Source organism: Schistosoma mansoni, chromosome W, assembly GCF_000237925.1.
Source record: "Schistosoma mansoni strain Puerto Rico chromosome W, complete genome".
NCBI classification, from domain to species: domain Eukaryota; kingdom Metazoa; phylum Platyhelminthes; class Trematoda; order Strigeidida; family Schistosomatidae; genus Schistosoma; species Schistosoma mansoni.
In genome coordinates, this window is record NC_031502.1 from 18,929,338 (window position 1) to 18,943,288 (window position 13,951).

At 38.7% G+C, this 13,951-nt stretch overlaps 1 protein-coding gene across 2 annotated transcripts; it reads left to right on the forward strand.

The window, feature by feature from the left end:
• Positions 1-5,787: 5,787 nt before the first annotated feature.
• Positions 5,788-12,677, forward strand: Smp_128650.1 (nuclear movement protein related; the record flags this gene model as incomplete). Of its 2 annotated transcripts, none has more annotated exons than XM_018788872.1 (9): positions 5,788-5,851; positions 6,595-6,716; positions 6,753-6,834; positions 6,864-6,936; positions 6,974-7,091; positions 7,128-7,236; positions 7,279-7,446; positions 11,850-12,044; positions 12,431-12,677. In XM_018788872.1, exons 2-9 carry the CDS (start codon positions 6,610-6,612, stop codon positions 12,554-12,556), a joined length of 978 nt encoding a protein of 325 aa, XP_018654371.1. In that variant the 5' UTR covers positions 5,788-5,851; positions 6,595-6,609. The 2 variants fall into 2 exon arrangements, with proteins under 2 accessions (XP_018654371.1, XP_018654372.1); XM_018788871.1 differs by having other exon boundaries at positions 5,817-5,851; positions 6,965-7,091; positions 12,431-12,556.
• Between the last annotated feature and the right edge of the window lie 1,274 nt (positions 12,678-13,951).

Consider the following 13,951-nt stretch of genomic DNA (forward strand, 5'->3'; position numbering starts at 1 on the left):
CATGTTGTACCATGACAGCTCTGAAAAACAGAAAGAGAAAAGAAGGAGAAACAGAATAGATAATGTTCATAACTTATGAAGTTAAGTCTTTTGTGATTACTTTGGTGTTATTTAGTTATCTCAGCTGTGTAGTTTAGTTTTGGTTTTAAACTTGATGGCTCTGTTTGCCATTATTGTTATAAGCTATACTTGTGGGTTTCATTATCTTCAGGTTTCCTTTTATCCGAATAAACCACTTTATCCCACTGACCTTTGACTGACTTCTCAGTTGGCCAAACTACCACTGCTTAAACATATAGTTCACTGTTTTTAAGTGCTTTACTCAAACTTCGATAGTTTTCTGATCGTTTTATTTCACAAATGAGCAAAAGAGGCCTTTTTGTGGCACTTTTCTGTGAACAATGAAGTGCAGTGAGGCAAGTGCACGCACCACAGTCCAATCGAAATCCAGATACTTGCTGAAGAAGGAGAATCACAAAATCTATTTCTGCAACCCTGCAATCCCAACCCTAACCAGATCCTTAAAACAGTCCCGTCATTTTGTCTTTGAGTTTTCAAGAAATCTACTCTATAACATGTCATAACTTGTGTCTACATGATTCACCAGTCCAAAAGATTTGTACAAGAGTGTAAAGTGTGATCTATGTTGGATCATATTCGCATCTCATTATAGTATAGTTGCTAAATTATAGGCATCCTCAAATTATACTTAGCATCCGAATCATAGTTTTAAAATTGGTAGGTCATTCATCTACTGTAGTGCACTTTTAATGGTACTCCACACAAGAATCCATTATATTCAGTCGCGCGCCGTTATGAACTGCATCGCAGAAAACAGTGCAACAACTGCTATTTTTCAGTAAAATACTCTTACATATCCATTTACCGCCATGCTGCAGTGGAATTCGTGGCTGCAGCATCAAGCACACGTCTTCATTTCTCTAGAAATTACAAACCTGAATTATACTGGAACAGAAACGCTGTGATGTGATCGGTTTTTGTTCTTTTACATTGGTGTAGAAGCGTCGCTTCTTAAAATAATTCAGTAGATCTGTTGGATCTGTTCAAAACTTATTAAAATTCCATAATATCAGACGTCAATGAGCTTTTCTCTAAAATTTAATATATTCTTCAATAAATTTATCACTCAGTTACTTTGAGGTAGGATATATACTATCAACTATTATTGTCTAACCATTAAAACTAAGTTCTCAGCTAACTACTTGACGATTCCTGATCTCACTAGACTTATGAACAGACGAACATAACAAGAGTCCACTTTTCATGCAAGGTGGTATCCCATTCATGTTATGACATCTATTCGCGTCGCTTCTTAAGTATCAGAAAAAATGTTATGCACCAGCCATTCTGGTGGATTTAGTTCTCTCACGAATTCAGAAATCTCATGGAAACAAACTTCCAGATTAAGAGCAAGTAACTCTTGAGGCATCTGAATTTAATGACCTATCCATACGGTGTATTGCATTAACCTTCATCGTAATTTGACCCATCAAAAATACATCAAAAGATGTTTCCTTATCACTTTATAGCTATGCTCTTGAATTAAGTGGTGCAGTCTCACTTCATTTACATCGTATCCAGGTTTCAATTTTGCCACCCCTGTAATGAACAGCAAACAGAAGTTTTCTTCGGTCATGTAATCATAGAGTTTTTCTAAGGGGTCATCATCCCCATATACTCTCCCATGCTCACTGTTTCATAGACGCCTACACACAATAGCGCCATTAGTTAAAAACTTCCGAAAAAAACAAGACATTGTTTAAATCGTCAAAAGGAAATTCTACATCAGAACTAATACGGCTTTTAGAAGAGTAAGTCAACTTTCTTCAACTATCTGGTAGTATGAGATAGTCAGATAATATTTCTGGACCAAAAACTAATGTTCCCTATTTCTCGATTTCCACTGAATTATCAACAAACTGCAGAGTATACTTCTAATGATTTTGTTTGCACAAATGGATTTTACCCAATAACTTCTGTTCAGATTCCGACACATCTTGGGAAGGAAAATGTTCCCACCAAAAATCCACAAAATGAGTGGGGATTTTAAAAGGCCGATACCTATTGTCTCTGAAGATCCCTTACTTAGTCATCTTATCCTTATATTAACTGGTGGTTTTCACGTAAGTGTTGATAAACCGGTCGTTACTTATCTCGGAGTTATCGGATTAAGAAGAACATTTAAATCTGAATGTTACCATGTCGTACTTTCCGGATACATGGTATGGAATTTGCATCTGCCCCACCCCGTCCTAATATCTGGAGAGCTAATATTCCGGCAATCAGCGACTGTGCTATCTCGATTAGCTGGTCGGTCGATGCTGATGGATCGATCGAAGACGCATGGAGTAGGTTTAAGGCTACGTTCGAATCCGTAATTCAACCATTTATCCCATGGTCAGCACGTAAGTTATCACATTGCCCTCCATGGATTAATAAGGAAACCCGGAAAATGTTAAAGCGTAGAAACGCTTCTGGGATTAATTATTGTCAACAGGACAGGCACCATTTAAGTGCAAATATAAAAAACCCGGAATATATGTAAAAAGACCATAGCTAAATCCCGTACCGCTTACGAACGAAAGTTGGCATACGATAGCCGTACCTGTCCGAAGCGACTGTTTTCGTACGTTAAAAGGCGGACAAAACGTAGTGATGGTATCCCCGCGTTACTGTCAAATGAAAATTCAGATTTACTAGCTGAATCTGATTTAGCGAAAGCTGAGACATTTGCAAACTATTTTAGTGAAGTCTACTCTACGTGTAGTGTTACAACTACTTGTCCCATTGACAACGAGATACCAGCCATAGGACCTATACACGCGACCGAGGATATTGTTCGTCCTTTGATAACCAACTTAAAACCTTGTAAGATACCGGGCCCCGATGGGTTACATCCACGTTTGCTGTCATCGCTTGCGGACATTATCTCAAGACCGCTCATGACGCTCTTCAACATGTCCCTTTCACTCGCTCAACTACATAGAGACTGGAAAGACGCCATAGTTAGTCCTATATTTAAGAATGGTCAGAGACGGATCGTATCTAACTACCGGCCTGTTAGCCTGACCAGCATAGTAGTTACTTGAAAAATTAATTCGGGCTAAGCTACTGAGTCACATAGATTCGTATAATCTGTTAACTCCCGAGCAACATGCGTTTCGTAACAAGCGTTCATGCTTAACTAACTTACTCATTGCGAGAGAGGATTGGACAGCTGCCCTAGACAACGGCCTGTCTGTCTACATGATATTCATAGATTTTAGCAAAGCGTTTGATAAGGTTTCACACTTAGGTCTTATGCAGAAGCTCTCGAGCTTGGGAATAACATGTGCTATACAGGAATGGATAGGAAGCTTCTTATGTGACGGCAGACAGAGAGTGAGGGTCAATGGAATGCTATCCGAATGGAAACAGGTCAAAGGTGGTGCACTCCAATACACCATCTTAGGCCCTTTACTTTTCCTTCTGTATGTTAATGAATTACCTTTATTACTTAAGTCGTCCACATTATTGTTTGCGGATGATGTTAAAATCTGGAGAACAATAAGAAGTGAGGCTGGTCGTTGTCATCTGCAAGCTGATTTAGACGAATTAGTTAGATGGGCCCATGATCAGGGCTTGGAAGTTAATTCCAGGGAGAGCCTGCTCATGCACATCGGGCACGGTAATAGTTACCATTATACCATTAATGGTACATCTCTTCCACGCGTTCAAAAACATAAAGACTTAGGAGTAACTATAAGTCACGACTTGAAAACTACTACGCACTGCAATGAGGCTGCTCCCAAAGGTTATCGTGCGCTATGCTCACTTCGCCGAGCATTTAAACGCTTTGACGAGGAGATGTTTCGAATTTTATATCCCACCTATGTAAGGCCACACTTAGAGTACTGTATCCAAGCAGCAAGCCCATGTCTGATGAAGAGAACTTAATCACTTGAGTGTGTCCAGCGTGTGGGGACAAAACTAGTTAAGGGTCTTTCTAAACTCCCTTACGATGAGCGTTTGAAACGTCTAAACCTTTTCCCCTTATCTTATCGTAGGACACGAGGTGACCGAATACTGGCATTTCGTATCTTTAATTATGATTTGGGTGTCAGTATGTCTTATCTTTTTGCTCCCTCCAGCACTAATAATCTCCGAGGTCATGGCAAGAAGGTTCAGAAACCGCAATCCAATAAACTAAAGGTGGGGTCCCGATTTTCTCATCGAGTGGTCAATGACTGGAACGCATTACCCGAACAAGTGGTATCAGCCATATCAGTGCACATTTTCAAGGAGAAGCTGGACCTTCACTGAAAGGCAATCTGTCACGATTAACACAGGTTCCTCAACTTACTATCCGTATTACTGAAGACTGAAGACTGATATCATCTTGAACATCTCAATGTACTTATGTTCCCCTCAAAAATGGTTACTTTTTGACAACTAGTTGTAAAGATAGTTGGCACTTAGATATCATTCCGTTTTAGGCTAGGGATCTTAATAGTTAAGATTCCATCAAACACAAATAAACATAATTTTATTATTACCTAGTGGATTACCAGGCCAGTCTCTCTTCTTACCATACAAAGACTTAATAGGACCGTTGTTCTAATGACCATGAAAATAATCCGAAGATATTTTCTTATCCAGAGTGAAGAGCTGACTATGAAAGCCGTCTGGCTTTTTATGTTGAAATTCGGCTCATATCCACAACTTCTCTAAAGTTACGATTCGTTATAGTAACGTATTGGGTGAACATTTGACAGATTCAAGTCTTGATAAAAAATAAGCATACTAATAACACTATTAATTGAAAAATCATTATTCTAAGGGGGAAAATTTGGAACAAATTTCTCCAAATAATTCGAACATGCTACATGTATTGAGGGTTTGACAACGCCTTTATCAGTAACACCTTCATAATCGATGTATGCCAACCCAGTGAAATCAGAAGTCAGAATTGGAGAGGTTCGAAGTTATATTCCTTGTATTCTTCGTTGGTTTCTTATCTTTTCTAGTCATCATAAGGGCACAAAACGGGTGAAAAAAGCGAAATAAACTTGTATACATACGTTTTGATAACATGTGTAGAAAAATTCTTCGAACAATGGCTACTTTGACTTTTAGGAAAAAATATACTTACGTATTAGGCATATTACAAAAAAAATGTTTGCCTTTGTTTTTGTGACATGACGTTATCAACAAACAAGATAAAACAAAGTGTTATACAGTGTCTTACACTGAGTAGTCGTTTAAGTATGCTTAAACCTTAACCTTATTGTGGAGTGTGTTGTTTTGTGCTCTAAATAAATAGTTCTATAAGTCCTTGGCATTGATGTCCACCTCATTAGTTCTACTGGACACACCAAGCTGAAGGCGCTTGGCCATACATCCGCACCAGATCACGAGTTGGTACTCAGTGCTAGGCATCCTCTACAACCGTCAGACATCTTGGATCAAACACTTCACGAGATATCGATAACCTTTCAAATATAACATCGGACTTCCTAAAGTCTGACTTCTGAACTGAATGGGTTGGCACAAATCGATTATAAAGGTGTTACTGGTAACAGCGTTGCCCAACTCCTACTACTTGTAGTATATTTGCCCAGTTCAGCTCTATTTTAGGATCCTCATGTATATCAAGTTCCTAAATATTTTAAAACAAGGATTTATTCTTTATCAGATCTGCAAATCACAACATATATTTGAGCACAGAATACAAGAAATATTTATTTCGATAATTCTCTTCATTGAGATTTGAATACGTAATCTTTACGCGCAAACAATAAACGGTCTTAGTTTTCGTCCTTTCGACTTCATATTATTTAGCTTCATTTAGGTAAGTATTATTCAAATCTCCTTATATGTGCTGGGCTAAGTACATTATTATGTTTTACTTGATGTATGTGAATACATGTTCATAGTTATTTGTCCATAAAAATCCTAAACATTATACGGAAACTCTAAATAATCCCTCTTAATTAGATAAACGTCTAGTGATGTTAGATGTGAAAAATTCGAGCTGGCTCCTTTCCACGCTGCAATTTAGGCTATCAGTTACAGCCTCTCGACTAATCTATACTGTCGTCTCTGCTTATTCCACTAAACTATAGTTTAGTTTTGTGAGTTATTAGGACATTTTGGTGCCATACACTGGCTATTATATTCGAACTTTCATTAAAGACTCCATATGTGAGTTTAGATCAAGGCTATAAGCATAGCAGTCCTATCACCCTTGGAATGATTGAGTTTTGTAAACTGAGATAAATCGTCCCATGGCTTATTCTGCACACCACATTTAAGACATTCATTACCAGCCATTAGCCTAGCTATAAATTTAGACGTATTAGATGCTGTAGTTCACAAATCGAATCTGGAACTGTTCTACATACCCATTCATAGAACTGCTCATACTATTCTCTCTCTCATCAGCGCTCATAATAGTTGTCTAATATCCTCATTTTTGATCACCTTTGTCATAGACATGATTACAGATATGCTCTCGTCTAAATTCTCGTAATTTCATTTCCTAAAAAAACTTTATCTGACGACACATCTTAGTAATATTTATTTCCCTTATAGCCCGTTACGTCTAAAATGACTAACGTAAATATTCAATACGACAACGCGCTACTGGGTATTCTCCAAAACGAAGGGAAATTAGAGAATTTTTTAGACGTGATATTCGGGTTTTTAATGCGCAGGTATCTGATGTAACACAGGATCCTAATTGTCTTCAGGACGGACTTTTTCTATATTATGACACCAGAACAAAAAAAAATAGGTTTCCCACCTGGTGTGAGCATCGAAATGATTCTTAAGGTGTGTTGTAATATTAAAATATTTTCCAGGCTTACGAGAAATATAAGACAATATTTGAGGGTTACCAGCGTCATCGTCAGGTAGACACCAACCAATCAGTCAGTAAGTCCCTTTCCTAGTTCATTTTCAGAAATTGTAGAATCAGTCATCAAAGAAGAACCAAAGCAGCCAAATATCACTGTCTTACCTTCAAACGAGGATAAAAATGTATCTGGGTGTCCATCAAGCGTTAAAAACTTAACATCCAAAAGTGAAGAGTATGTTTGTAAATAAAGTTTAATTCCAATAACTAGGAATGATGAATTAAAAGTCTATCAGGCAGATCCCGATTGCTACAACGGAGCCATTAGAGATAGTTACACATGGAGTCAAACTATCAAGGATATTGATATTAAAATTAAGGTTTTTGTGCTCTTAATTTAAATAACTTTTTATTGCATTCAGATACCAGAAAACGTGGATGCTCGCAATGTTTCTGTAAATATTGAACGCAAACATATTCATGTTTCGGTTCAAAAAGACAAGAAAGAGATTTTTTGTTTCGATGGAGATCTGTGTTGGGAGATTCACAAGAATGATGCTATCTGGACCTTCCACTCTAAAGAAAATCAAGTTAGTAATCAGTTCACTGCTTATACATTTTATTTTTGTGATCGCGCGACTTTTACTATTGCTAGTTGTTCTAAAAATGAATCTATATCAAAACAACCTCATTAGTCTTACATTTATTGATGCATTTGAGGGTGCCCATATGTCTATCATATAACTATCACATTCGGTATACAAGTGTTTTTTGTCCTAGTATCTACGTGTTAACTAGTTAGACAGTTAATTACAGTTAACGCAAAAACTACCAAAATTTAGTAAATATTTTTCCGTTATATCCCAACGAGTAGATAAACTGTGTTTCCGATGTTTCGTGATTTAATGTAAGCCACTTTTTCAGAGTAGGTAAATTTATTTTAACCGACTGTTGCTGATACCTTGACGAAGTGGTCGGGCTTGCCTATCTTGATAAATTGATCGGGCTACATTGGCTGAAATAATCGCTCCTCAAGGTCCTACCATGCCAGGCATGTCGGTTGAAGAGTGGTAAAACTAAAAGCAACAAACCCAAGGTCCGAGGACGAGGTCGTACTGCTGACTGTACAGAGATGTTACGGGCGTAAGATGTTTCCCTCAGATAATTGGCATCTACAGTGATGCTATCTCCTCACTAAGGAGGAGTGGGGTTAGAAAAGGTCGACACGAAATGCGCACCTCGCCTTATCCCACGGATTTCCGTCTCCGGTGGTAAGGTCTCAAAAGGTATGGAGCTAACACGAAAAAGTGGTGTGTGACCGGCCTCAAGTAGTTGTCCCTTGGACACTGCGTTCACGTTCTCGGGTCACCAAGACCAATTCTAACCTAATTTCCTTTTCAGTTACCTCTAAAAGTACCCTTCCACGGTATGGGCAACCTGGAAGTGGTAACCGACCTCATACCTCCATAAGCACCCAAGACTACAGCATTCATAATCAGTTTCTCTCTCCAATTTCTACTGTTCCTCCCACCTCGACTTTCGCCACTAAACTTCCTCCTCCGACTTTCTCCGCGAGTCTCACCATGATCAACGCTCCTCATACGCGAAATACTGTCTCATATCTACTGAAACCTCGCTCCAAACTACACATTGGAGCCTTCAACATACGCAATCTATACCAAATCAGCCAGAAAATGTTCTTGACTAAGATTCTAGAATCTCGTGCCATTGGTTTATGCTATGTTATCGAAAAACACATACAGGATCCTAGTATGGTCATTCATTTGACCTGACCTAGCCGAAACGGGGAACCGACAAGATACACCCTTCGTTTATCTGGCAACCCGATGCCAAATTCTCGTGGACTGGCGGGTGTAGGCGTAACACTAAGTATGAGGGCAGAACAAGCACTATTAGAATTCATACCCGTTCACAGTTGCCTATGTGCTGTTCGGCTAAATGGCCCCGTAAGAACTCGGAATGATAGGGACACACGTCGTTGCTTTTTCGTCGTTCCTGCCTACGCTCCGACTGACTACGGCCCGGATGAAGTGAAAAATGACTTTTACAGAAAGCTAAGCGCTCAGAGATAGTACTCGTAGCGGGTGACTTTAATACCCAATTAGACAGCTTAAATCAAACAGAAAGATATTTAGGTGGGTATTTTAGTATTCCAGCTCAACGAACCGATAATGGTGATGGTCTGTTGCAACTATGCTCAGACAATCGTTTATTTTTAGCAAACACTAATTTTAAGCATAAGGAGAGACATCGTCTAACATAGTGACCCCCTGAACCAAACTAACGATGGACTCAAATAAACCATATTGTCATCAGTCATCGTTGGAGAGGCTCGATAGAAGACTGTCGCTTGCTCTGTAATACATGTTTAGACTCTGATCATGCTTTAATACGAGCACACATTTGTTTGCGCCTTGATGCAGAAAAACTACACTAAGAAGACCCATTAGAATTGAATTGGGGGACGAGAAAGCCAAAAGTAAGTTCCAAGAACAACTGAGTTCACAACTAGGCAGTTCTGTAAACGAGGCTGACCCAGATGTTGCTTGGAAAGATATACGAACAGCTGTGGAAATAGCAGTAACATCTATTAGTAATTTAAACCAAAGGGTTCCAAAAAAATCAATGAATTTCTTCAAAGTGTATTTCAATGATGGATTCTCGTAAACTCATCCCATCAGGCTCTGAACACGACGAAGAGCGAAAGAAAATCAGATCTAGGTTAACCGAAATTCTAAGGAACGATCGTGAGCAGTGGTGGGCAACGAAAGCAAAAGAGATGGAAAAGGCAGTGGCTGTAGGCAACACCAGGCAACTATTCAGACTAATAAAAGAAACCGGGATTAAGAAGTCAAGTGTAAGTGAGACAATCTCGGAGAAAGACGGAACCCTTATCTGCTCTCAACCTAAACGTTTAGAACGATGGGCGGAACACTTTAAGGAGCAGTTTAGCTGGCCTTCAGCTACTGCACAACTACCCACTATTCCTAGAAAACCTGAATGGAACATTGAAGTAGGCCCCCCGACCCTACTTGAAGTTCAAAAGGCTATAGGTAATCTGAAACGAGGAAGAGCAGCTGGTCCTGATGGATTGGCTCCAGAGATCTTTAAATATGGTGGTCCAATTTTAGCGATTAGGTTGACTAATATTCTGGCTAAAATCTGGGAGTTGGACGTAATTCCATCTGCTTGGTCACAATCACTTATTGTCCCAATATATAAGAAGAGGCCAAAATCATCCTGTGATAACCATAGAGGGGTTAGTCTGACTAACATAGCATCTAAAATTCTTGCCTCAATAATTATCGGGTGCCTAACTAAGACTCGTGAACTACAAATGCAGGAAAATCAGGCTGGCTTCAGACCTGGTCGTGGCTGTATCGACCACATATTCACTATTCGTCAGGTTTTAGAGCACAGACATGTTTATCGGCGTTCGACAATGATAGTTTTTCTTGACTTGAAAGCAGCATTTGACTCTGTAGACCGAGAGGTTCTGTGGCAGTGTCTGTCATTGAAAGGTGTACCTGGGAAGTACATAAATCTTGTGAGGGCTCTTTATTCGAAAACTACTACTCGAGTCAGAGCTTATGGCGAAATGTCATATGATTTTACAACCTCAAGTGGTGTCCGGCAAGCCTGTCCACTATCCCCACTTTTGTTTAACTTCATCATAGACCTACTGCTGGAAATAAAGCTCTCATCGACTGAATTTTTGGGTATTGACCTCCTACCAGGAAGTCCACTTATCGACTTAGAATACGCAGATGACATAGTCCTGTTTGGTAAAGACGCTGACAAAGTGCACTCTTTCGGTAGCACTGAAGAACAATACAAGGATGTTCGGGACGCGTTTCTCTCCCTCTAGATGTAAATTGTTGCTCCAGGACTGGCCTGCATCAACACCGGAACTAAGGATAAGGAGTGAAGTAGTCGAACCCGTCGACAACTTCATTTATCTTGAAATTCTAATCAGCCCTAATGGGTTAGTGTCTGACAAAATCTCTGCACCGATTTAAAAAGCTCGTCTGGCTTTTGCCAATTTACGTCACCTATGGCGAAGGCAAGATATCTATCTATCAATTAAGGGATGAGTATACTGCGCAACAGTTCGCTCTGTTCTACTCTACGGCTGCGAAACGTGGCCACTAAGAGTAGAAGTTACTTGTAAGTTACTAGTATTTGATCACAGATGTCTTAGAAATATTGCTCGCATCTGCTGGGATCATCGGGTAAGTAATAGTGAGGTTAGACTCAGGGTATTAGGGAATGATGTTAAATCAGTTGATGAGGTTGTGAATCTTCAGTGACTGAGATGGCTGGGCCACGTGTTACGTATGCCTGAACACCAATTACCATGACGCGCAATGCTGACCAGTGTTGGAGATGGATGGAAGAAAGTTAGGGGCGGCCAAACCAAAACGTGGCATCAATCCTTGAAGTCACTAACTTCTAGTCTGAGCCATGTTGGTAGATGCAGACTACTTGGTTGGGGTCCGCGCGACTATCGTAACCAGTGGTTGGAGACCCTAGGTGACATGAGTCAGAATCGATTACAATGGTGTAGGTGTATACACTTTCTGTCTTCCCTTAAATTATGAGATTAAAATTGCTTCATATCCTTCCTTCTTTCTGTACTATATCCTTATATACAATCTTTCTTTTATATATTACCACCATGAAATTAACTACTCTGGATTTGGTGTTTATCTTGTTATGCTAATGAGGTATGTCAACTTGGACCGATACATATATGTGCCTTGTCCTACTCTGTAGCTGACTGACTGGCCACTGGGTTTCCCTAACTTTTTGATTTCAGCCAGTGATAGATGCAACTGTTGTGTTTTCGGTTGCTTTGATATCTTATGTTTATTTTTGAGCATAATTCAAACGCCTTATTATATCGTATTAATATTACGTGAAATAACTGCTGTAACGACTGTATGCTCAAATCATTATTTTTTAACTCAAGATTCAGCTGTGTCTTGACAAGATTCAGGAACGGTGGTGGGAGGCAGCTTTTGATGGAGAAGACAAACTAAACACTCGGAAAATTGATTGCTCTCGGCCTATGCACGAACTAGACGATGAGGCGCAGGCTAAAATCCAACAGTTAATGTATGATGAACAGCGCAAGCGCCAGGGACTACCTACCATCGAGCAAGAAGTAAGTATTGATTCTATTATCATCTCATCTTTATCGACTTGAATATCAAGTTATATAGACTTTGAGGTGTATTGTTCTAATTTGTATTCCGGCTGAGACACCATCTGCTGTTCATCCATAAACATTGCTTTGTAAATATTTATGAGATCAAATGTATAGCAACTATGTACAGCTCATCACTGCTTAGACCATCCAGAACTTGTCAATTATTGGAAAATAAACGATCATTCTTCGTATATGCTACATTATAGGTATACCTCTGTTAAAATTAAAAATTCCCCTATCTTAAGAATTCGAAGTCATAAGAAGCCTTTAAAAAAATATAAAATCGGTGTATATGCATATATGAGTCTTGACCATATCGTTTTCTTCTCTACTTATTCCAGAAAATGCAAAACATACTTGCACATGCTTGGAACAAGGAAGGTTCGCCTTTTAAAGGAACTCCGTATGACCCTAGTCAAGTCAAACTAGAGGGTACAAGTATGGACATTCAAACACAACCGATGTGAAGATGAACCTAAGGGAACAATAATATTAACTTCAGATATAAGGACTATAGGAGTCAACATTTGTTGGAATCGTAAAACTGCTTTGCTGATACTAAATAAGAAAAGCAAAGTTCTTATCTACACTCTTTAGTTTTCTAAATTATTCGAAACGAAACGCAACCAAAATCAGGCCGTAAGCCTTTCCATTACCAGGATTTGTACTTCTAGTTTTCTTCGCTTCAGATAGTTGGACATCACACAATCCAACGTCACAACCCCATGTTGAGTTAGTCGGTATTGATTTGTCAGGTTAAATTGTTTTTGTATTAACTTACCTTATCTCATGTAACCAATTAAACCAGTTGGCGCTGCTGACTCTTGAGTATCGAAATAGCCTCAATTTAAAAGATAAGACATGCTCCTAGACAGAGTCCTAGTTAAAATTCATTTAGTATTGTTAGTCGCTTCTGATTTATTTAAAGGGTTGGGAAAATATCTGCTTTCCCCCACCTGTGTACTAATATATTTCGATTCGATGTCACAAACAATTAGCATATTTAAATCCTGGTTTAAGAAACTAAATAGACAGTCCTGGTTACATCGTCACTTCAAAAAAGGCACTAATTGGCTAACTCAAAGAGAGGAATGGACTTAAGGATATGTTAAAATTCCCTTGATGCTTTAACTATTACATCAACCTCTAGATGAGAGAAAAATATCAAGAAATATTCTATTTGATCTCTAAACAGTTGGTAAATTGCAATTATAGATTAATAAAAACCCGTGATATTACTAAACCCTAATTAGAATGATCAACACCCGAAGAGTAATAGTCAGGAATTGCTAGTTAAAACAACCATTAAACTAAGGTAACAGAACTAGTATGAACCAATAACCATTCAGGTTTTTAGATATGATGCTCCTGATAAAGAATTATTTTGACTACTAGTCTTCAAGACCACAAGGTTCATAAAAGTTAAACACCTACTGGGACTGAAGAATAGCGAACATCATCCTTGATTTCAAACCTGCTGACCACATTAAGAAAAGAAACGTCAGTTTTCGGTATATTCTTGAACTAAAAGATGAACTTATATTTCAGGCATGAATTATTGTAGTAATTATCATCCGAAGTATGTTCGACTAATAATGCGTGATTTCACTTACCTTTCTTGAGCCAATCAATCTAAAGACTCAATCAGTTAGTAGTAGGCAGGTAAGATGTAGGTGTCTAGGTCAAAGTCTTAGGATCCTTAGGTTGAATCTCATATCTAATAGATACCAGATAATTCTTAAAAGCTAACCTGGTTATGTGATAGGTTGAAGAACGAAGTCCCACGACTATAAACTATGCTAACTCCCCAAAAATATTATGAAAAGCCTAAAGGGGTTCTAGTCTTTTGTTTGTTTTGTAAC